At 46.6% G+C, this 25,519-nt stretch overlaps 1 protein-coding gene across 1 annotated transcript in view; it reads right to left on the reverse strand.

Annotated features, from left to right (window-relative positions):
• Positions 1-5,102: 5,102 nt before the first annotated feature.
• ATP6AP2 (ATPase H+ transporting accessory protein 2) overlaps positions 5,103-25,519 on the reverse strand; it is a 29,182-nt gene continuing 8,765 nt past the window's right edge. Inside the window, exons 3-9 of the mRNA XM_056131315.1 lie at positions 20,422-20,553; positions 12,783-12,878; positions 12,473-12,610; positions 10,926-10,979; positions 9,617-9,766; positions 8,502-8,621; positions 5,103-6,182 (exon numbers count right to left, since the gene is read on the reverse strand). Coding sequence (XP_055987290.1) covers positions 5,991-6,182; positions 8,502-8,621; positions 9,617-9,766; positions 10,926-10,979; positions 12,473-12,610; positions 12,783-12,878; positions 20,422-20,553 — 882 coding nt within the window. The 3' untranslated portion in view covers positions 5,103-5,990. The remainder of the gene's footprint in view (positions 6,183-8,501; positions 8,622-9,616; positions 9,767-10,925; positions 10,980-12,472; positions 12,611-12,782; positions 12,879-20,421; positions 20,554-25,519) is intronic.

Genomic DNA, 25,519 nt, shown 5'->3' on the forward strand with positions numbered 1-25,519 from the left:
TCATACCTGGTGATGCTCAGGGGTTACACCTGGCTATGCACTCAGGAATCTCTCCTGGCGGTGCTGGGGGACCATGTGGGATGCTGAGGATCGAACCCAGGTTGGCCACGTGCAAGGCAAACGCTTTACCCGCTGCACTATCTCTGTGACCCCAGTTCCAGTCATTTATGATGTAAAAGTTGAGTTAAATAAAAATTCTAAGTTTTGTATACTTTTGGGTAACAGTTGGTCAACCTAAAAATATCTCCTGCCATGTCTCAGACAGACGCAGCCTGCTCGAGCTGGGACTGACTCACCCTTCAGGCTCGACAGCAGCCACACGGGCTCAGCGAGATGTGCCCGACTGAGCACGTGTCTGGCTCTCCCAGAATGTCAAGCTGCTATAAAAAAGGTCCGCAGTGATCTCAGTTTTTGTATGTCTCCCATAATGCACTGGGAACAGCCCACAGACTGGCACTGGACCAGGGACCACTTTAAGCAGCCCGCTTGGTCCCCGGGGCAGTGACTGGAAGATTCCTTCGTTTTTTGGCACTAGCTTAAGGTAAAGGAGCACAGTAGTCCAACAAGGCCACAAGCCCCAACTCTAACCTCATCTTTAGAAGCCGCGGACACATCTACCCCAAATTCCCTTCCTCCTTTTGTTCTGTTGGGGTCTTTCCACCAACAAACTGCCTTTTCTTGCATTGCTCCAGTCTGCTCTGGTTGATCTTTCTCCCGAATCTTGTTGGTGTTTAACTTGACATTTTATAGTCCATAAACAGCATGTGGTCTTGCAAGGCAGCGAGTGTTCAAAACATGATAGGGACGTGTCTCAAGGACACAGGAGCCAACTAAAGGCATCACCAATGGCCAACTCTTGGATAATGGAAGAAAATCAATGTGAGCAACGGATTACCACATAGAGACTAAAATATCCATGAGCTCATACAGATATAACAGTGGAGTGAGAGCTTTTCTTTATAGAATTCTAATTACTGAAACAATGCACGATGTAAATAAAAGACCATCATTTGACAACCACCAACATTAGTAACTATTTCAGTCAAGAATTATCAATGGATACTAAAATGAATGAGTGGAAGTAGACGGAAAATGGGAGTCTTAAAGTGTCTAAAGGAAAAAATAGTAACTTGTATAGGGGAGAAACGTAGCAGACAGTTCCTACCAGGAATTAAGGTCACCAAAAGTGAGACATATTGGGACCACAGATACTACACTGGGTAGGGTATTTGCTGTGCACACGGCCAATCTGGCTTCAATCTCTGATATCCAATGCCTCACACCCTCAAACCCCGCCAGGAGTGATTCCTGAATGCAAAACCATGAGGAAAGGCTGAGCACCAATGATGTGACCCCAAAGCCAAAAAAATAGTGAGATGTCTTAAGATTACTGTAATGAGTTAAAACTCAGCTGTCTTCCGATAGAGATGTGTTAACAGGACAGGCCACCTCTGTGGTCTTCTTTCCCCAAATGTATAACCTGACTTTCACCAGGAGCCATTATCAAGTAAACCCCAATTACCGATAGTAGATAGAATAAATGGACAAGGAGCTGAGCCTACTGAATGCCAATTTTCATGAAATTGGAGCATTACCATTCCCCGTTAGATTAAAAACTGAATCAGGGCTGGAGAGAGAATATAGGGATAAGCACTTGCTTTGCATGCAGTTGACCCTGGATCAATTTCCAGCACCATATTTGTTTCCCCTGACCATGGCTGGGGGTCACTCGTGGCCACTGAGCCAGGAGTATCCCCAGAATACCATGGGTGTGGCCCAGATCCTCCTCCCACCAACAAAAGGGCCAGAGTGATAGTACATCGAGTAAGGTGTTTGCCTTGCATGTGGCCAATCAGTTTGGAACCCCAGCGTCCCATATGGTGCCACCCATCCCCAGCACCGCCAGGAGTAATTCCTGAGTGCAGTCAGGAGTAACTGCTGACCACTGCCGGGTGTGACACATAAAGCCAAAAAAAAAAAAAAACCATCAACCAAAAAACAAGCCCCCCCCCCCCGCCCCCGCCAAAAAATAATGGATGGAGATAGATTTAAGGATTTGTCCAAGATTGTTCAGCTGGTACGTGGTGAAACATGAACTGAATTCATCTGGCAATGCTCAGGGCTTACTCCTGGTGGGCTCAGGGGGCAGGCGATGGAGACTCTATGGGGTGTCCGGGATCAAAGCTGAATAGGCTGTATGCAAGAAGTCACCTACCTGGAGTACTCTTTCCAGTCCCCTCATCTGGGTGACTTTGGAGGCACTGCAATCACAATACTATCTATGGTCTTCGCTCGCAACTCTTTTGTTAATTTTTTAAAAAATTTTTTGCTTTTTGGGGTCACACCTGGCGATGCACAGGGGTTACTCCTGGCTCTGCACTCAGGAGTTACTCCTGACGGTGCTCAGGGGACCATATGGGATGCTGGGAATTGAACCTGGGTCAGCCGCATGCAAGGCAAACGCCCTACCCACTGTGCTATCACTCCAGCCCCTCACAACTCTTTTCTCAAGAAACCACTGTCACTGTCACTGTCCTCCTGTTGTTCACAGATTTGTTCGAGCGGGCCCAGTAACATCTCCATTGTGACACTTGTTACTGTGTTTGGCATATTGAATACATCATGGGTAGCTTGCCAGGCTTTGCCATGCAGGCAAGATACTCAAGAAACCACTGCATAGGAAATAATTCAGTCATGAAAAGCTAGAAAGAGATGACTTTACCTTGCTCAGTGCAAGACAATGTCACTGCATTCCCAGCAGGCCTTGACATTGACCCACTTCCCTTATCCCTTAGAAACAGTTTAATCCTCCATTAAAAAGTGGTGGTGGAGAATGGGGACTGGTGGAGGGATGGGTACTTGATCATTGTATAACTGAAACCCAAGCACAAAAATTTGTAAGTCTACAACTGTACCTCATGGCCCTCATGGTGTTTCACTAATAAAAATCTTAAAAAAAAAAGTAGGGGCTGGGCTGGATCGATAGCACAGCTGGTAGGGCATTTGCCTTGCACATGGCCAACCCGGGTTAGATTCCTAGCATCCCATATGGTCCCCTGAGCATCGCTAGGAGTAACTCCTGAGTGCATGAGCCAGGAGTAACCCATATATTGTCGGGTGTGACCCCCTCCCCCAAAAAAGTAGGGGCTGGGCCAGAGCAAGTAATGTACTGCCTTGCACATGGCCGATCCAGGTTTGATCCCCGGCACCCCATATGGTCCTCCAAACCCAGCCAGGAGTGACTCCTGAGAGCAGAGTCAGGAGTAAGCCCTGAGTACAGCTGGAAGTGGCCCAACACGCCCCCTGGCCTCCCTGCAAGTCAGGCTTGGGTGCAGAGCACATGCCTGAAATGTGTGCTGCCTTACATTGAGCCCCAGTACCCACAGTTCCCCTGTGGCATGGCATCCATGTTATTTGGCACCAATGAAAAATTTCAGAATGTCGTTCCCAAAACCTGAGATAGCTCAATGGCTGACTGCAAACTGCATGTGGGAGTCCTGGGTTTGATCCCCCACACTGCGTGCTCTTACAAATGCTTCCAAAAATGAGCCCCCAAATACCCCAAGTATTGCCTGGTGTGGCCCAAAAACAAAAAGAAGAAAAAAAGAACTCTCCTATCAAATAAGCCAAAGAAGTATAAATTGATATTCCATTATTCCTAGCAATCGTGAGCTTGTTTCATAAGATCTACCATGGGTAGAATCTGGGCTATTTAACAAACCTTGAATATTCCACCAATGACATATAAAGTGACTGAGGTCTATCCCTCAATGTCAGTAAACTAGCCTGCCACAAGGCTAGCTTTTTTGCCTCTCATGCAAATCTCGACATTGTGATTTATGTTCCTGAACAAATTAGACTTCATTTAAGAGCAAATCATCAGCAACAGGTATAATAATCTTGGCAGAACATTTATTTTAATTAATTGCTTTCTGGCTAACACAGCTAGAAGGGGGCTGATGCCATTTACCCTATAAGGATTAGTGCTGTCATGTAATTAACTTTTTCCCCCTTTCCCTAGAAGTTAAAGTCTCATCAGTTTTAAATTACAAAGGCATCAGTTTATTTTGTGTTTAATCATAACCACCTAACTGGTACGGTAATGTTTATGTAAGAAACATATAAAAGGAAAACAGATTGAACTCCTCTGTAGTATTATAGAGTTTGCTCCCAAACTCATGGTCTGCTGGGTTTCAAGGGAACCTGGTTGTTTTTGGGACAAGGAAGCTGATAAGCCCTTACCCCCATAAACTTGGCAGGAGGGAACAGTGGAGATCAGGCAAGTCATTGGAGAGTAACGTAGTTGTTCTTCCCTGCAGAGGCAGAGTGGATTATCACCTTCATGATTACTTAGACTTCACTGAGAGGCAAAAAACAAAAACAAAACCCCCAATTGACTCCATTTCTATGGAGGGTTAACTTTAACAATGTCATTGGCAAAGGTGCTCAACACTGCAAACTCCAGAGTTCCTTAGAAACAATCGAATGGTCTTTCCAGGGGTCAGGGCAATGTAATGCTCATACTATAATCTAACCATTTTGGTACATAATCATGAAACAGTGAAATTCTTGTTTTGTTTTCTTTTGTTTTGGGGCTACACCTGGCAATGCTCAGGAGTTACTCCTAGCACTGCACTCAGGAATTACTCCTGGCAGTACTTGGGGGCCATAAGGGATGCTGAAGATAAAACCTGTGATTGGTTGGCTGTGTGCAAGGAAAGTGCCCTACCCACTGTACTATCTTTCTAGCTCTCTCATAGGTATATTTCTTAAAAAATTATAACCTTTGAGCCATAATGCTAGATAGTCCCTTATAGTCTAACCAATTAGTTGCTTACCCATCTCTTACAATGTTAGGGAAATTTAAGCCTTTCTGACCTACAGAAAACAGCTCATATACACTCAGTAACAATACAGGTAGTAGAAATATGTTTCTTAGGGTGACACCAAGTCTCAGGAGGCAGTGAGAAGAAACAAATGTGTGGGTTTTTTTTAAAAGAAAAAACATGAATGCATCTGCAGTGAATAGCTAATTCTGATGAAATGAAACTGCCTGTAGGTTTTGACAATATAAAATGGAGTTCGTATGGAAAGGACACAAATTGGAATCACTATTAACTTTATTTTGTCACTCCTGATAGACATTGGTCCAATTCCACATGAAAAGTAGGGAGCATTGACTTCCACTTAATATCCTGAAGAGCAAGGTTGTACCACAAACCAGCAAAACTGACACAGAGGAAAAGCTGCTGAAAGAAAATGATTTTATAGTCATGCCCCGATATGTCCCCCATGCTTGTTTTTTCGTGTATAATTACAAGCATCTGTGTATAGTTCCACAAAGCCAGTTCCTTTTTAGATGTGGTATATTCATCTCTACACCATGCGGATCATCAAACTTCCAGAAGAAATCAAGAAAAACAAGCAGCTCTCTTCTCTGCTAATAAGAAATCCAAATAACTATCTAAGCGACAATATAAGCGACAATAAGTTTTCCTAGTTTAGGGCTACTCCAAGTTAAAAACCCGTTTTCCTTTTTCAGAGATATTTACATCAAATTGTGACAAATATAAATGGTTTTGAGAAGACAACTGCTGAAATATTTTCACCCAGCTTGTGTAAGGAAGTGAGCATTCACAAGTTTCTCTAACAAATTCAGTGCATTTCCCCAACATAAATAACACAAGCTATTCTAAATGTCTTATATTTATTTCAGTGCATTCAAATATTAAATGGAATGAAATGATATCAAATGGTTATTGTAAGATTCAAGCATATTATGGAATCTATTATCACATAAACCAGTTCACATCAATACTATAATCCACTCTAAAAAAACAGCACAGGCACACACAAAATAGAGAACAAAATTTGCTTCCTTTTTTATATATAAATTTAAAGTATGTTACTACTTTAAACTACACGAGAGATTAATCTTTAACAAAATAGGAAATTCCAAACCCCTTTTCTAAGTTTGGTATGAGGACAGTTCAATCCATCCGAATCTTCTGGTTTGTCATCCTATAAATGATGCTCTCATATCCAGGATCCATGTTCCAAATATTGTAAGAGGTGATAATCACAGCCAAGGCCAGGCCGATTGATATCCAAAGGACCATGTTGAAAATCACTGAGTACTCAAGGTTATACTTATATGCAAGGTTGTAAGGAGCTTCATCATTCTACAGTGAACAAAGAGAAAAGAGTGAAAACTTTTTAATATAGAACATTATGCCAATTCTGTAGCCCTGATTCATTTATTTAACACAAAAGTACATCTTGTATGACTTCATATGAAATTCAGACAAGCAACCACATTGTTTGAAGAGAAGTAAGTAGTCAAACTCAACAGAGGTCGGCAAATAACTAATATAACGTTCTGGGTAGCAATTACCTCTAGCAGGGAGGAGAACGCTACACTGGGGGAAATGTGAGAGAAACAAGCAATCCTTTCAGTTATGTGGTGCTGAAATGGCAATTTTCTTCTTTAAATGAATCATATAATTGCATTATTATATACACAGCTAAAAGCCGTCCAAGAGGTACTTAATCCCTCCTGGCAAAGGCAGTGTTAGGGAAATTTAGCTCATTCTGGCTAGACACTGGAAAAGAAAGTAAGAGATGAAAGTAAGAGATGAAGCTGTGTGAGGCCCTGGGTTTGATCCCCAGCACTGCAAAAACAAACAAACAAACCCACCCCAAAACCTCCTCCGAGGTGAGGTGAGAAGCAGGGAGGGAGGCTGTGCAGAATCTGAGGCATCTGAGCTATGAGAAGCCAGTGACAGAGTTTAAGGCAGGAAGTTAGGGCTAGTTTTGTTCTTCCTGGCCAACTAATTTTTTTTTTCCTTTTTGGGCCACACCCGGTGATGCCCAGGGGTTACTCCTGGCTCTGCACTCAGGAATTACTCCGGCAATGCTCGGGGGACCGTATGACATGCTGTGAATTGAACCCGGGTCGGCCGCATGCAAGGCAAACGCCCGACCTGCTGTGCTATCCCTCCAGCCCGGGCCAACTCTTTCATTCTCTGCTCATTTGAAGTGTAGGACACTACACAGTTCAGCACATTTCTCAAGTTGCACAGTCACCACCGCAACCTAATTTTAGAGCATTTCCTCGCCCTACAAAGGAAGTGTCAGCTGAAGACTTCTTTTGCTCAGCAAGCAGGCCAGCCCAGCATGAGTATTGAGAGCAGACACAGGCCAGGGGCGCCTGGGAGACGTGCCAGGAGCTAAAGGGGCACAGGCCAAAGGCTAGTCCGGAAACACCTGGTCCTGAAAGTGAGGGCTTTGTCTTTCTCAATTTTTTGTTTTGGGGCCACACATAGCGATGCTCAGGGTTACTCCTGGCTCTACATTCAGGAATCACTACTGGAGGTGCTCAGGGGACCCTATGGGGTGCTGGGGATAGAATATGGGTTGGCGACATACAAGGTCAGGGGATTGAACCTGGGTCGGCTGCTGCACTATAGCCCCAGCCCCTGACCCTCCCATCTTTCTACTAAAGGTTAACAAAACCTCTGGTGGGGTGCTTGCCTTGCATGCAGCTTACCCTGGTTCAATCCCTGAAACCCCACATGGTCTCCAAACCCTACCAGGAGTAAGCCCTGAGCAAAGCTGGGTGCACCCCCCCTTACCAAAAAAAAAAAAAAACAAAAACTCACGAAACAAAAAAGACAACTCAGTCTTAGACTTAGGTTCTGTGAGGAAATGTTCATTTGCTATGTAGGATGTGAAGGAAATAGGAAATCGGAACATCACCTGCTCCTTGCCACATATGCATGAACTTGAGAAACTATTCCCAAACAGAAACCCAGTTTCTTTGCTGAAGCTCAACTCACTAGCAAAGGCCACTGATGCCCCACTGCACACAATTCAGCTCCACCAGCATGGCCTGTCCTACTCCAGGAATCAGTGCCTCTCTCCAGAGCCACTTCACAGCAAGCTGGCAGGTGTGATGTGGGCAGGGATGGAGTGAGGGCTTTAAAGGGCTTTCTATCTGCCTTCACAAAATGTCATGTGGTGATACTCAGGGGTTACTCCTGGCTCTGCACTCAGGAATTATTTTTGGTGGGGTCAGGAGACCATATGGGATGCCGGGAATTAACCCCAGGTCGGCTGCATGCATGGCGAGTGACCCGCCTGCTGATGTATGGCTCCACTGTGTCCCTTCTCTCTTGAGAGCTACAGCCTGCCTTCAGAAGAGCATGTGCTTTGCAGCCCTCAAGGCTGGGCGGACTGGACGTGGGATCTCTAGCTTGCCACGCTGCCTTAAGGACAGGTCCCTTAACACCATGTGCTTCAAGGCAAGGGTGCTGTGTCAGCCCCTCTCAGCCCCCCACGAATAAGAGACCCAGGCTGTCTCCAGCGGTCCTGACCAGCGCCTTCCTTTGACCCTTCCGTAACAGCACAGTGTGTTGCTTTTCTTTGTAGAACTTCGCTTTGGACAAGTTCATTCACTTAATTCTTCAGCTGCAAAGCGAGGTCTGAAAGGAGGCACTTACCTCATCCCTCAGCTGAAGAATAGTCCTAGTCTTCCTCACAGAGGACGTGTCAAAGGCTCTGACAGTCACCAATTCAACCACTGCGTTGCCACCATACAGGTTGTACATGTCATCTGCAAACTGAGGAGTCATCAGCGTTACTATGAATCACAGACTCGCATATCAAAAGGAGTGTGAAAGCCGGGCACAGGGTTCAGGCGCAGGCCCTGCAAGCGCAAGAACCAGGTTCAATCTCCACCACCATTGTGGTTGCTCCAAGAATCACCGAGGGGGGCCCCAGAGGCCCTGGGCAACGCAGGGTCCAAGCAGTGTTGCATCCTCAGGTCCTAACCCTGAAAAATATTAGTGAGAAGCTTCTATGCAGCTCCAAAAGATTCTATTTATCTCTTAGCTCATTAAAATACATTATGTCTTCAAAGAGGCAAATTTTAAGGGTTGCTGATTGTTAATGCAGTCGCCAGTATTAATCTACAACATATATTCAACTGTCCTGAATGAATGTAAGAGACCGAGTGTACTGGGGGTGGTGGGGGGTGGTAGGGCGCAGGGCAGCAAAGGGAAAATGCAATCCTCCTAGGTGGTCTCTGGGTAAGCCCGAACATCTGCAAAGATTTAACCTTGGAGCCTCACTGAAGAGATGCAGGTGGGTGAGTTCAGGGAAAGGGACTTACGAACATTTACTGTAGATCTACTCGGCACCTGGTAGTGGGCCAAGTGTTCTCTTTGGGTTTGGTCAGCGGTGAATGGGCAGAGTCACAGCTGGAGACGATGAAAGGCAGTTGCGCATGTGAGCAAAGTCAGTCATGCAGAACTGTACCCTTAAAACGGGGCAATCCGGTCATTTCCGTGTCTTGTCTACTTTGCCATGATTTGAAGGGGGAAGCTGGATGTTGGTGGTATTCTGATGGAGATCACTCATTCCCTAGACGGCACCTCCAGCATTAATTAGGTCGATACCTTGGAGCAACCTCCTCCTTAGTGACCTAGTGCAGCAATTCCCGAAAGAGGGCCAAGACCCTGCCATCGCCAGCATGTGTCACATACATGTGCCTCCACGGAGAGGCTGGCAGTGAAACAGCCCTCCTCAAACTTCTCAGACCCCGCCAGTCTCTTACTTTTTGCAGAGCATCCGCAAGGATCTTTGAGGCATCTTGGAATTGTGGAGAATCTTCTCCATAATGCTTCCTAATTTCATCCAAGCCCGCCAGCTCCAGCGAATATAAATCAGGAGAATGATCTTTGGCTAGATGCTTGTGCCGAGACAACTTCAGGTAAAAAACAAAGAAAAACAGCAGGGGGAGAGAGCCACGTCAGACAGAGCCCACGGCAGCTGGACACCTAATGCCAAGCCAAACTGAGCAGAACCAGTAGCCACAGTGGACAGTCTAAAATGGTGGCCTGGCCCTTTCCTCCCTGTCCCAACGAGACCTTGAGTCACCGCCCACAAATGGCCTCTCTGGCTCCTGATCAAGCTGCTTAATGGCCACGATCTCAGAGACTAAGGAACAAATCTCAGAACCCAGCAGGTTTTGGCAAGAAATCACTCCAGATTTAATTGTTAAATTTTGGAATTTCAAAATTGCATGGCCACTACTGCAGCCACGTGACATCATATGTTATTCATAACAAGCAATAGAAAACAAATTGTCTACTGTTGCCTTTTCAGCAGATCTGAGTGTTGGGGTAAAATCCCAAATAATGGTGGGTGTGGTGTCAAAATATTGAATGTAATTGAAGTAGAGAGAGAGTAATTTGGAAATCATCTGCCCCACAGGTAGGGGGAGGGTGTGGGATGGGGGCATACTGGGGTTTTTGGTGGTGGAAAATGGGCACTGGTGAAGGTACGGGTGTTTCATTGTATGGCCGAGACTTAAACCCGAAAGCTTTGTAACTGCTCTCAGGGTGATTCAATAAATAAAATTATAAAAAATGGAAAAAACAAAGTAAAGTGGAGTTCATGCCCAATTCAATCAGCCTAATCAGTGGCTGAATAAATAGCAGTTCTCCTACATAAAAAAAAATGGTGGCCTGGTTTAAATGGGAATTCCTGATGCCACAAATCCCCAGACAAATCTCATTTTGGGGAGGCAGTTATAAGACTTTGTATGTGTTAAAAATATCTTTAAAAAGGCCTCAGTTTAAAAACCCTCAATATGGGCCAGGAGTGACCCCTGAGTGCAGAGCTTGGAGTCAGCCCTGAGAACAGCTGAGTGTGGCCATGCTCCCACCCCCCAAAAAAAGAAATTAATAGCTAGGAGTGCATCCATTGTGCCCTGGCCCCCAGGCCAATCTTCATCCATTTTTCCACTTTCACAGGACCATCAATCGAGGACAGACTTAGCCACCATTTCAATCGGTCTCACTATCACTCAAGGATCCTCTTGCAATAATCTCCCTGGAGCCAAAATAGCACAGCCTACTTACCAAGCTGGAAATATCATGCAGCACTTGCAGTTCCGAGAGAAAAAGCAGATCCACCTGGAGAGAGAGTGCAGAGACATGCACGTCACTAGTTGGGGACACATCTATCTGTGGTTTATCAGGGCACGCGCAGGGCCTTACAAACATTACGCACCCAAGTGAATGGATGCTGCAACACCCACCCTCCATCTGGTAGGTTCGCTTCCATTGCAAATGTGTGTAAAATGGTCCCTTGAACCCTGCCAGAAAATGATCCCTGCGCGCAGAGCCAGGAGTAAGCCCTGAGTGCTGCTGGGTGTGGCCCAGAAACAAAAAAAAAAAAAAAAGAAGAAGAAGAAGAAAAAAAGAAAACACACCAAAAGACCCATGTTATTTCCTAATGACGTTTCATCGAACAGGTCATCGTGATTTCTCAGCATGGTGAGGACCACTCAACAGTAATATTTCTTTTCTTTTTTGTTTTTTTTTTGGGGGGGGGCACACCTATTGGTGCTTTAGGGATCATGCAGAGGCAGGGATATACCTTGCAGCGCCCACGTGGCAAGAATGCACTTGGCCCTTTGAGCACCCTCTCCCTGGTGCAACACCTGGCCTTGGCTGCAATCCAGGGGCTGGTTGCTCATTCTTCAGGCCCGTGTTCCCCCTGGAACATGAATCTCCATTGCCTGCTGCCCATGTCCACTCTTGAACACATTTCCCTTCTTCCTTTCCTCTTACATCTAAGTAAGTTTCAATGAAAACAAACATACAACTACCTTGCTTCACTTTTTTTTTTGGGGGGGGGGGGCGGTGTCACATTTGGTAATGTTCAGGAGTTACTCCTGGTATTGCACAGGGGACCTTATGGGATGCTGGGGATTGAAGCCGGGTCAGCCACGTGCAAGGCAAACATTCTCTGGGGCTGGAGCAATAGCACAGCAGGTAGGGCATTTGTGTTGCATGCAGCTGACGGGGTTCAATCCCCAGCCTTCTATATGTTCTGGTCCACTGCAGTACCCGGTTTGCTATTTCCCTAGCTTGCTCTCCACATCAGACTCAAAACCAGTGCGCTCCCGGTCATCTAGAGTTGGTAAGAGGGGTAGTGTGTGACAGCGATGGCATGCCATGTGGTTAAGAAGGGTGCATGAGTGGGTGGTGAGGCTGACACGAGCTGACGGACGGGAGGCAAAAGGAAGGGCGCTCCCTCCACTGTACTGTCAAGAATGAAGTAGAAAAACGAGGCAACACATCTGAATTGGCAGTGAATAATGGCTCCCACATTGCCACTTCGACACAGCTCCACCACCCACCAAGTGGATACCGAGACTTCTGCCTTGTCAGGATTAATTGGTGGCAACCCTTGTTCTCGAACACACTATTTATGATAGCTGAACTCACAAAGGAGTCCGTTTATCTGTGCAAGTCGCACGAAAATTACACCAAGGAAGAACCCATGACAGCAGGAAACGTGCAAAACATTTCAGTGCTGAGTTTGCCTGTAAATGAGAAGCCCAAGAAGTGGGAAACTGGCCAGGACACTTGTTTAGTCATTCAACAACGGCACTTCTTACTTCATTGTTCCTACTCAGAGAGTTGACGGGGAGGGAATTGAGAACAGAGTTTTCTTGAAACAGGCGACTATGGAGCTGTCGCAACGTCACGGAGAGGTCTTCAAAAACTGAGTTCGCCTTCCCCACCATATACACTCTCTGCAAGAAGAATTCCAAATGTTAAGTGACATTCCTACAGACTAATCCCAACATACAGAAGTCTGACAGCTATTTTCCATGACATAAGCTTTACATTTTCATTACACAAAAGCGCACTGTTTAAGCATCTTAACAACAACAACCCCCCCACACCCCGCATGGTATCACTTACTTCCTCGCTGGGCGCCAACTGCAAGACCACTGGCGTATCTTCAGAAAATAAGGAGTGAATGGCATTTGCAACGCTGTCAAGACTGAAAGGAACTGCCTGAAATGCAAAAGCCAGACTTTAATCGCTATCAGAAGCAAAATAAGAAAAAATGTCATTCAGATGGTACTCATAAAAGGACCCCCTTTCCTCCCCCACCCCAAAATACCATTTTCAAAGGCATTTTCAAAGGACCCAAATCACACCCAAAGACAAAGAGCTCTTTTGAGGTCACAGAAGACTGAATAGCCCACCCGGTGGGCCAATGAGTTTCTATCTCCCAATGGGCCTGCATGAGAAAGAACTTGCTAACACAGGACAAGAAGGACAGGAGCTAGCAAAAACTATTATTTTTCTGGTGGCCATTCCATTCATATACTTAAGCGGCAAAACGTTTTGGTTCAATACTAATGAAGCAGGTGGCAATGAAGTATTCTACAGTCTATTAAGGTGTGTTCCCAAGGTCACAGGGATTCGAACAGAATTTAACTGAAAGAGAACAAACCTCATTTTTCATGTCAAAATGTAAAAAAAAAGTTGAGTAAGATTTAGTATTTGTCTTTAGGTCAATTGAAGACTCTTTCACAAGGCATGGGGCATGTCACAAGAATTCTGAAGTTGGGGCCTGAGAGCTAGCACAGCAGGGAGGGCACTTGTCTTGCATATGGCTGACCAGAATTTGATTCCTGGCACCCCATTGGGTCCCCTGAGCCCTGCTAGTAGTGATCCCTGAGTGCAGTCAGGAGTCAGCCCCAAGCACTGCTGGACATGGTCCAGGAACAAAAATTTCGAACTATAAAAAAAAATTCAAAGAACTTTGAAGACATTATTCCCACCCCACTTATCCCTCCACACCTACATGTCTTCCGGCCCTCTATTCTTGCCCTACATTCTTTCTTATAAAAGAAACGATGTTTTTTCCCTTCAAAAAATATTTCCATCTCAATCTGGCGTTTTGGACCACACCTGACAATGCTCAGGGGTTACACCTGGCTCTGCACTCAGGAATCACTTTTGACAGTGTTTGGAGGGGATCACAACGGGATGCCAGGGATTGAAGCCGGGTCGGCTGTGTGCCAGGCCAACACCTCACCCACTGTACTATTGCCCTGGCCCCTCCATCTCGATCTGCCTACAGCAATCAAACGCTGTGGTAAATCACACATGGCAGCAGTAATGGCTTTGCTTCAGTGGCAATTTAAGGATTTGTCTCTTGCAAGTAATCCCCTTTTCTAGCTCATCTTAAAAGGTTCCTGTTTGGAGCAAACGACTTGTGAACATGGCACAGGCAGAAATGATATGTAAAGCCGATGAAATTCAAGCATCAAAATTCAGTTGCTCAGTTTCATGATCTGGGAAATGAAATCCGTTTTATTTAATTTTTCTCTCTTACTTCATAGGTGTGAACCCTTTCATCCCCAAATTCTCTTCAAATGAGGTCCTGAGTAAGTGAAGCCAGGGAAAATGTGTTCGAACAGTCAAAAGCGCCTCTGTTACCGGCAACCTGAATCAGCCCAGTGCCAAGTGGCCCCCACCTTCTGTAGTGGGACAGTTGGATTCCTCAGGCTTTGGACGGAATGAATATAAGAGCAAGTCCCAGGAATGCTCCCATCTCGCCTCCCTCAGCGATGGTCCCATGGCTAGAGAGATGGAGATGAGAAGGAGCACTCCTCAACAATCAGACCGCAAAAGCGACTGGGTTTGAGGAAAGCACCAGATTGAAGGGCTGGAGAGCTGAGCGCAGCTGCTTAAGACCCAGTCATCAGGGGCTGGAGCGATAGCACAGTGGGTAGGGCGTTTGCCTTGCACGCAGCCAACATGGCCGACACAGGTTCGATTCCCAGCATCCCATATGGTCCCCCGAGCACCGCCAGGAGTGATTCCTGAGTGCATGAGCCAGGAGTAACCCCTGAGCATCGCCGGGTGTGACCCAAAAAGAAAAACAAAAAGAAAAAGAAAAGACCCAGTGATCAGAGCAGAGCGACAGCACAGTGGGTAGTACAGCCTTGCACATGGCTGAGCGGGGTTCGAGCCCCAGCCTCCCATATGGTCCTCTGAGCACCACCAGGAGTGATTCCTGAGTGCAGAGCCAGCATTAACCCCTAAGCACCACCAGATATGGCCCCCAAAACAAAATAAAAACCTAAGCAAGGGGCTGGAGCAATAGCACAGTGGGTAGGGCATTTGCCTTGCACGCGGCCAACCCAGGTTCGATTCCCAGCATCCCATATGGTCCCCCGAGCACTGCCAGGAGTGATTCCTGAGTGTAGAGCCAGGAGTAACCCCAGAGCACCGCCAGATGTGGCTCCCAAAACAAAATAAAAACCCAAACAAATAACAGCAACCCAAGATCCAAGGACCGTTTCATTCTGCTGAATTATAAGGCTAAGCACGTTGGTCCTCGAGAAAAATGGCATCGCTGCACTGCAGGACCTGCAATTACTCTTTTGAGTGAGGACTTGGGGAAGGGGGCCTGGGGCCACCCCTGGCGGTGTTCTTGCTGGGTTTTGCCATCTGGGTTCCCCACCTACTACTGGCAAACATTGGGAGCTGCTGCTCCGGGTCCAGCACTAGCACCCGCTCCTCTCACAGCTATTGGTCAGGTAAAAGGAAGCCAAGAGGTTTGGAGATGTTGGCAATTATGCGCTGAAGAAAATCAATGACCTCTTGAAATTTGGAGGGCGGCTTGGGAGAGCTGCTCAGGAACTGTTCCCAGTGTGCTGCTTTGGAGTGCAGGGATGGAATTCAGGCATCCACATGCCAAACTAAAGAAAATCGATGACCTCTTGAAATTTGGAGGGCACCCTGTTCCCGGCTCTAGCCCTTTGAATGGCCTCTCCTGCTGCTCAACATTTTGCTTTGCACTGCTGTTGTTTGGGGGCCATATGTGGCAGTGCTCAGCGGTTTTCTCCTGGGGTTGTGGGTCACTTCTGGTGGTCCCCAGGGGACCATGTGGTGGCAGTGATTGAACCCGGACCTCCTGCATGCAAAGGACATGCACCAGCCTTTTGACTCATGTTCTCCAGCCCAACATTTTATTATTTTTCCATATTTTGAAGAAATCTCCCACAAGTTTCTGAAAATTATGTAATAAAGTCTTTGTAAAGACTAAACTTATTTATTTATTAATTTATTTTTTGCTTTTTGGGTCACACCCAGCAATGCACAGGGGTTACTCATGGCTCTGCACTCAGGAATCATTCCTGGCAGTGCTTGGGGGACCATATGGGATGCTGGGAACCGAACCCGGGTCGGCCGCGTGCAAGGCAAATGCCCTACCCGCTGTGCTATCTCTCCAGCCCCAAGACAAAACTTTTTTTAATCTGCCTGTCGATTTTTATTGTTCCCTTCCTTCCATTCACTTTGGAAATTAATGTGCTAAAGAAAGCAGAACTTAAATCTATAAATTGCATGAACATGTGCGTTTAAAGGTAATAAATTATATCCACATTGAAGAGTAATAAATTTTCCTCTTCTGACCACTTCAGCTACACCTCAATCTTTCTATAGTGGCACATTCATTGATACTCAGTTTCAGGTAATTTCACAACGTCCACTATGATTTTTCTCCTCACTTTGTGTATTTTTTTGAGTACCAAAGATCAAACCCAAGCTTCGTACATGCAAGGCATGTGCCCTGCTACTGCGCCACACCCCCAGCCTTTGCCTTTGAAAAGAAGTTAAGAGGGTCAGGGGGCTGGTGTGATAGTAGACTGGGTAAGGTGGTTGCTTCGCATGTGGCCAACCCAGGTTTGATCCCCAGCACCCCAGACGGTCCCCGGAGCCCACCAGGAGTGATCCCTAAGTGCAGAGCTGGAGAGACAGTAGCGCTGCAGTAGGGCCCCCCTTGGGCCCCCAACACCCCTCCTGCCAGGAACAATACCTGAGCACAGCCAGGTGTGGCCCAGATTTCAAAAAAAAAATAAGAGTCCTATATACACTCGGTTCCCATAAAAAGAATTCTAAAAGACATAACGAAAAATCAGCTTGCCCCTTCTCTGAATTTCCTGTTTTTGTCTGACCCTTTCCAATCTATAGCTTCCTTTATACCACCACCTGGAAGTGACATGCCCCTGCTACCCCATCCTGGCTTTTCTTTTCCCTTTTGGGGGGTTGTGCGTCACACCCAGCAGTGTTCAGGGCTGACTCCTGCCTTGGTGCTCAGGGACCACACAGGAATCAAACCAGGGCAAGCCTTGTTGCAAGGTAGGTAGGTGCTTGAACCCCTTAGCTCGTCTACTTGAAGCATCGTCTATTTAGTTAGAGGAGATGAGAATTTAGTGTTCCCCCATCATCCACCACCCGCAGCCCTTGCCAACCCCCTGCCCCCACCCCCACGACTTCTCTCCACCCTAATAGCTCAACCGCCATTTTCACCGGATCAATATCATTTCTCGATTACGGCCATGTAAACAATCTTCCCCCGCCTGAGCCATCTAGTATGCAATTACTGCCAGTCTGTCCTTGATCTTATGGCAAAGAGGAGAGGGCGCTCCCATCCCCCCGCCACCCCCCCTCGGCTCATTCTCGTGCCGCAGTGGTGTGTTTTTGCTCTCTGAGAGCTTTTGAGATTTTTTCCTGTGTCCACAAAGGCTTTCAATTTTCCTCTGTCTAAGTGTTCATTTGGCCTTGGCCTACTGACTGAGTGCTCAGTGTGCTTTAGACCGGATGACTCATGCATTATCCTTGACTGTTTTTCACATTTCCAAATACATTTTTAAGGGCTCATTTTGTTATTTTCTAACTTAACAGCATTGTGGTCAGAGAGCATGGTTTATATGATACCCATTATTTGTTGAGATTTGCCCCCCCCATGGCCTCGTTTGTAAGCACAGAAGTAGTGCTTCCAAAAGCATATTATGAGGTGCTTGAAAATAATCTTTACTAGAAAGGCTGAAAGTACTGCCCCCTCAAGTCACCACACAGACCAGGAGTCTTACGGTGCCAGGATAGTAGCAACTAGCTTTCTTTTTCTAGCTATTCTTCTGTTGTTGCATTTTTTGCTCTTTTGAGGGGAGAGTTGGGGGGCAGTGTTGGCGCTTCACCCATGCAAGGCCTGTTCTGTCTCTGTACATTCCTTGGCCCTGCTGTTTTTTGGAAAATTTCTTTGAAAAGAACTGCCACATTACACATCATTTACTCATGGGTTACAGAAATCAGTAACAAGAGTTGGGGAGATGATCAAAGAACTGTGCATGTTTTGCATGCTGGAGCGCCAGGCTTGATCTCCAGGCTTGATCTCCAGCACTGCATGGTCCCCCGAAAACCTCAGAAGTGCACACTGAGTCAGAAGTAGTACTGAGTTAGTAGTATTGTCAGGTGTGGCCCAACCTCCGCCCCCATGAATGTCAACAATGGAATGTTTAAAAAGCACATAGCCAAGAAAGCACCAGATACCCAAACTACCTCATCATTTCTATTCTTTTCCTTACTTCCATATTTGGTTGGTTGTTGGTTTGGGGGTCACACCCAGCAGTACTCAGGGGACCATACTCAGCGTCTGGGATGGAATAGGGCTGGGCCGCGTGTTAAGGCAAGTGCTTTGGGGCCAGAGACAGAATACAGAGGATAAGGTGCTCGTTTTGCACACAGCCAGTCTGGGTTTGATGTCAGTAACCACTTGTGGTTCCCTCAGCCCCTCCAGGAGAGTTTCCTGGGCATAGAGCCAGGAATATGAGCACCTGGCTGTATGAGCACCTCTGAGTGTAGCTGAAAAAACAACAACAAAAAAAAGTAAAAAAAAAAACCAGCAAACACCTTAACCTCTATAGTACTTTTCTGACCCTTACTTACATATTTTAAATGCAGATTATTTGCTTTTTTTAAATGGTTTTTGAGTCATACCCAGCAGTGCTCAGAGGTGATGGGCTTTGTGCTCAGGAATCACTCCTGGTAGGTCTCAGAGGACAACATAGGATGCTGAGGAACAAACCCTTACTTGCGCCTTACTTGTGCTATTATAGCTCTGGCCCCAAGTGTGGGTTATTTTCAAATTTCTTTCTGGGACTGGTCTTTTATCTGTAGTGTTTTTATTTGGGGATGGGCTGGTGTTTGGCCACACCTGGTGATGCTCACAGCCTACTCCTGGCATGTGGTCAGGAGGAACCTTACTTGGGGGCGGGGGAACCATGTGGTCCCAAGAATCAAATAGAAGTGAGCCTTAATCCCAGTAACATCTCTCTGGCCCCTATATTCTGCAGTTTTATGAGGCTGAATCCATGCTAGTTACACCTGCTGACTTAACCCATTCGCACTTATTGATTACAGAACCGAAGGAGGCCCAGGTTCCAGGAAGTGGCTCGGTGAGTCAGGAGCACAGCACACCACCTGCAGTGGATTTCTCTTTGAGGCCTCTTTGGGGCCCACATTCAGTGGTGGGGTAGGACAGGCCAGCTGTCATGTGGCACCCCCTGAGCAGCTGGGGGGGGTTCACCAGTCCTTTTTCCAAGAAGAAGACAACAGTGAAAGTACAGCAAGTAGGATCTCGCATACAGTCAACCTAGGTTCAATCCCTGGCACCCCATCGGATCCGCCAGAGCCCTGCCAGGAGTGATCCCTGAGAGCAGAGCCAGGAGTGGCTCCAAAACAAGCAAACAAGACAAGATTTCTGAACCCCTTATGCTCCCCACTGGGACTCTGGGGGTTTCCAGTCCTCGCTGTGTACTCCCAGGTGAGGCAGGTTGAGTGATAACATGTAAGAACGTTTTGGTGACTCCCGTCTCTCTGCGTGGAAAGAAGGGGTGCGCCTGACAGTTCCGTGAGCAACTGCCCGACAGGTCAATGAATGAAGAAGCGAGCAAAATGCAACTCTCGCCAGCCCCAAAAATGAGGTCAACTCTAGAAGATAAAGGCGATTCGAGGATGTCCAAGAAAATGTCATCAGAATGGGTCAGAGAGAAAGTGCACCGGGCGGGGCACTTGCCTTGCACACAGCCAACCCAGGTTGAATGGCCAGCACCCCATAGGGGCCCTGCAGCCCCCTGAGCGCAGAGCCAGGAGTAAGCCCTGTGCACCTCCAGGTATGCCGCCCCCGCCCCCCCCCCCAAATAAATGTCATCAGGAGATACCCTCAATTTGGGACTTTTTTTGAACCCGACCACCATGTCCTTTGTGTCTGTGTCATACCAGTGGTGCTCAGGGCTTACTCCTGGCTCTGCACTGAGGGATCACTCCTGGAGGTGCTCAGGGGACCTTATGGGGTGCTGGGGATGGAAAGCAGGTTGGCAGCGTACAAGGTCTGCGCCTTACCTGATGTACTAGCTCTTGTCACCCCAACATGTCATTTTTGTTGTTGTTGGTTGGTTGTTTGGGGGCCACACCCAGTGGAAGTGCTCAAGGCTTACTCTTGGCAGGGTTTGGGGGGACCATATGCAGTGTCGGGGATTAAACCTGGGTTAGCTGCATGCCAAGCAAATGCCCCACCAGCTGTACTATCACTCCATTACTCCTCATTTTTTCTTTTTCACAAAATAGAAATGGTCTCACTCAACAATAAGTGAATTTTTTTAAAAGGATAAGTGTGCTTAGAACACAATTCATAGCAGTGGCCAACAAGGCAAAACTGTTGACTACTTGTCTTTCACTTGTTAAAAGAGATACTCACATTCTCCAAAGGGTAGGAAATGACACTGCTGGGGAGTAGAGCGAGTCTGTCTACTCCCTTCACCATCACCATCACAGTGGCCCGGGGACGATGGAAGAGGTTCCCCACTGCCAGTCCCGGCCAAGACAGGTCCTAATGGGAAAAGCACAAAATGGAGCAGTCATGCACCTGGGAAACAGAACAATGCCCCCATCCCACACCATCTGTACCATCTAGCTCGGGGAGCCCATAGGCTCCGGGCTGCCACAGGCACATGGACATCATGGGGAGGGTGGACATCTTAGCTAAGTCAGCAGCAGTCATCTGACCCAGTAGGCTGTTTCCTTTATCTTTTTCTTTGTCTGTTTTGGCCACTCATGGTGATACCCAGAGGTTACTCCTGACTCTGCACTCAGGAATCACTCCTGGTGATGCTCGAAGGACGCTATGGGATGTGAGGGACAAAACCCGGGTCGGCTGCATGCAAGGCAAATGTCCTCCCCACTGTGCTATCGCTCTAGCCCCCTTCCTCATTTTCTTTAAACTCCCACAGACTGGAAACAGTCAAATTTAAGAGCAAGTTCCACTCAAATATACTTTGTTTGAAAAGCAAGAGACCCAGCCTCAAAGAGACCCTGAGTCACTGCCCACAAACAGCCTCTCTGGTTCCTGATCAAGCTGCTTAACTGCCATAATCCCAGAGACTCAGAAACAAATCTCAAAACCCAGAAGCTTTTGGCAGAAATGCATCTGGTCCCCGCAGTAGGTTCTGGGCCACTCCAGGTGGGAATAGGTTTTGTGCCTTGGCCTGTTCCCCCTGGTGGCTCGGTGGCCGCCATCCTCTGGAGGCCATTGGACAGTCAGTCAGATTTGGGCCCACAGTGATAAGATATGTGGGGCCTCACGGGATGGGGGTTGAACTGGTCCTTTCCTCCCTGCTCCATCGACATTCCAGGTCGCCGCCCACAAACAGCCTCTCTGGCTCCTGATCAAGCTGCTTAACGGCCATAATCCCAGAGACTCAAGAACAAATCTTGGAACCCAGCAGGTTTTGGCAGAAATCCCTCCAGATTTAATTGTTAAAATTTCAGAATTCCAAAATCGTGTGGCCACTACTGCGGCCATGTGACATCATATGTTATTCATAATCAGCAATAGAAAAAAATTGTCTACATTTTGCCTTTTCAGCAGATCTGAGTGTTGGGGTAAAATCCCAAATAATAATGGTGGGTCTGGTATTGAAATACTGAATATAATCAAAGTAGAGAGAGAGTAATGTGGAAATCATCTGCCCCACAGGTAGGGGGAGGGTGTGAGACGGGGGGTACACTGGGGTTTTTGGTGGTGGAAAATGGGCACTGGTGAAGGGACGGGTGTTTCATAATTGTATGACCGAGACTCAGACCCGAAAGCTTTGTAACTGCTCTCATGGTGATTCAGTAAATAAATTTATAAAAAGGGGGAAAAAAAAGAGAGAACTGGTTTTTTTAGGAAGCTTGCCACTGGGGGAGGGTGAGGGAGATGAGTTAGGGAAGGAAACACTGAGATAATTGGGGAGGGGGAGGGGAAGTGCCACAGTAGCAGGCTGGGGGGTGGGGGCGAGAGGGAGGGAAACGGGGGGGGGGGGGGGTTTGGTGGAGAGAAATGGACATTGGTGAATGGATGGGTGTTGGAACAACATATGCCTGAAACTTAATAATGAATAACTAACTTCATAAGATGATTTTTAAAAAGTTAAATTAAAAAAACCGAAAAAAGCTATGTGTGGGAAAGTCTGCCAGTAATCCAAACAGGACCTGTTCCTATCACAGACTACAAACTAGTTTCTTCCAAGAAGAAATTCGACATTTCCTTCTGTTGGATCCTCTTCTGTCCCGAACAACACAGCATTGCTTCTCTGTCACAGTGACCCACCAAGATGCTATGAATAAAACAAAATCCCTGCTGGAAGCAACTCCTATTACTTCACTGATCACGGCTATTAAAGGTTATTTCAACAGCCATTTGCTGTCAAATTTAAGACCACAAGGCACAAATGTCCTCCTTAATGACAGGCACCCCTGCTGGCCTGAAGAGGCAGCTCCCGGTGAGGTTTCTTTCAGGTTTGGGGGACAACTTAAGGGGAAAGTGTCTTTAAGTGACAGATGGTACTGAGAGACCCTGCCAAAGGTGGCAAGGTGCTGGAGAGAGAGCACACCAGGTAGGGTGCTGGTCTTGCACACAGCTGACATGGGTCCGATCCCCGCCATTGCACATGGTTCCCTGAGCCCACCAGGAGTAATTCCCGAGCACAGAGCCAGAAGAAACCCCTGAGCATCACCAGTTGTGGCCCAAAACCAAAATTACAATAATTTTAAAAAAGTGCCTGGCTTACAGAGTTGGGAGGGATGATGATAAGTGAACAGAGCAAATCTCACCTGTCCTCAGAGACTGGGACTGGTGCCTAGTCTCATGCCGCAACCAGGTTAAGCAATCAATTACAGTGCTCAGTGTCCCTCTAGGAAACCAAAGTCAGACTCTCAAAGCTCTGGACCATGACCATTCCCAAAACTCAGGCCACAAGCTGATTGTTTATCACCGAAACAGCCAAACCACAGAGTCAACAACAATGAGATCATAAGATCCAAACTTAAAAGTCAGACTGAAAAATGTGCCCCTTAAGGTGGCAGGCTGCGGTGGTGGCAGGGAACCTGACGACACTGGTGGAAGGAAGTTGACACTGTGGTGGGATAGATGCTGGACCACTGTATGCCTAAAACTCAAATTTCAATAGCTTCCTAAGTCATGGTTTTAATTTAAAGTAGTAGTAGTAATAATAATAATAATAATAATAATAATAATAATAAAGAAACTGTGATAGATGCAGTATTTGTGTCATCCTAACTCCAAACCAAATTCCTGATGCTACAAACCTCAATATGCTGGGATGATGAGGTGATTAGGCTACATGAGTAGAGCCCTCATGACCGGGGTTTGGCTCCTTGTGAAAATAAGGGGCCACAAGAACAGGTGACTGGTAAAGAAACTATGGTATATCTACACAATGGAATACTACACAGCTGTTAGGAAAAAATGAAGTCATGAAATTTGCTTAAAAATGGATAAACATGGAGAGCATCATGTTGAGTAAAATAAGTCAGAGGGAGAGGGACAGACATAGAATGATTGCACTCATTTGTGGGATGTAAAAAACAGAGTATGAGACAATTAGGAACAGAAGAAACAAGGGCCAGGAGGACTTGTCCACTGGAAGTTTGCTACAGGTGGTGGTAGGAGAAGAGCAGTTAGGATAGAGAAGGGACCACTTAAGACAATGATAGTTGGAAATTATCACTCTGGAAAAGAACTGAGTGCTGAAAGGAGGTAAAAGGACAAACATGATAACCTTTCAGTATCTGTATCTCAGTATCTCAAACCAGAATGCCCAAAATGGGGGGGGGGAGGGAAGGGAGGGGGAAAGTGTGTGTGTGTGTGTGTGTGTGTGTGTGTGTGTGTGTGTGTGTGTGTGAGAGAGAGAGAGAGAGAGAGAGAGAGAGAGAGAGAAAGCCTGCCATAGAGGCGGACTGTGGGTGGTGGTGGAAGGGGAAACTGGGAACACTGGTGGTGGGAAATATACACTGGCAAAGGGATGGGTGTTGGAACATGGAACACTGTATGACTGAAACCCAACCATGAACACCTTTGTAACTGTATCTCACAGTGATTTAATTTTAAAAGAGAAAAGAAAAGAAGGGGCCAGAGTACTTTATTACAAGCACTTATCTTGTAATCTGGTGAGATTACAAGAAGTCAGCAGTCTGTAGCCTAGGAGAGGGTCCTCAGTGGAACCCAATCATGAAGACACTGTGACTCCAGACTTCCAATGCCCCAGAATCATGAAAAAGGTTTTTTTTTCTCTTTTTGGATCACACCCAGCGATGCTCAGGGGTTACTCCTGGCTCTGCACTCAGGAGTTACTCCTGGCGGTGCTTGGGGGACCATATGGGATGCTGGAAATCGAACCCGGGTTGGCCGCATGTAAGACAAATGCCCTGCCTGCTGTGCTATTGCTCCAGCCTGAAAAATAAATTTTTCTTGCTTATTTATAAGCCACAATGAAGAGTACTAATTTGAGGCTGATTAGAGGCTGCCCCAAAAGCCTCCATCCGTTTTGGAGAGCCCAGCAAGCTACCGCGAGTATCCTGCCCGCACAGCAGATCCTGGCAAGCTACCTGTGGCATATTCAATATGCCAAAAACAATGATGGTCCTCATTCCCCTATCCCTGAAAGAGCCAATATGCCACCAGGCTACATTAGCATGTGACAGGAGCAAATGGAGACGTTACTGATGCCCACTCAAGCAAATTGATGAACAATGGGATGACAGTGATAGTGATTTATAAGCCACTCAGATTATGGTACTTGGAATAGCAGCCTGAACTCTGACACACATCTTTATCACAAATCCTGGGAAAGCAAAACCCACCAAAATTATACATCCTATCAGGATGTCAGAAACATTCTCTTCTCTATGAAGACTTCACTACATGAGTAAATAATTACACGACTAATACTTTGCAACATTTCATTTCATAAGCCAAGCTTAAATAACAATTTCATTCCGTAAGCCAAGGTTAAATATTAAAGCACTTAGCGAAAATGTCCCCAACTAGTTTGACTTCTATAATGTGTGCCAAATAGACCTACATTTGCTTTCTTGAGCTGTTAGCAAAAACTGATTAAAAAGAGCTTTCAGACATCTCCCTGTACTTTGGAAGTTCGGCAATCATGCCCACGAATCACCTCTGGTACCAACCACGTAAGCTCTTTTACTAGCCATGATCCAGAGACTCAGAAATAAATCTCTAAAGAGATCTACAAGTGGCAGAATTTTTCCCGGATCCTACACAAGGCTGAGTCGTCCCAAGGCTACCAAGAGGGGGGTAGGTGAGCCCCTGCACCTGCCCCAACAGAGCCCTGGCAGCCGAAAACCTCCACACTCCATAATTGCCACCATGCTCCCAGCCAGACCCCACTGCTTGGACGAGCCTCATTGAGAAATCTGTTGAAACACTCCGGTTTAAGGGTTTTGTGACTGAATCTCCAGCTTTCATGGGGTTGAGGGATGGGATGCCTCCC

The sequence above is a fragment of the Sorex fumeus genome, unplaced genomic scaffold (genome assembly GCF_029834395.1).
Source record: "Sorex fumeus unplaced genomic scaffold, SorFum_2.1 ptg000086l, whole genome shotgun sequence".
Lineage (NCBI taxonomy): Eukaryota > Metazoa > Chordata > Mammalia > Eulipotyphla > Soricidae > Sorex > Sorex fumeus.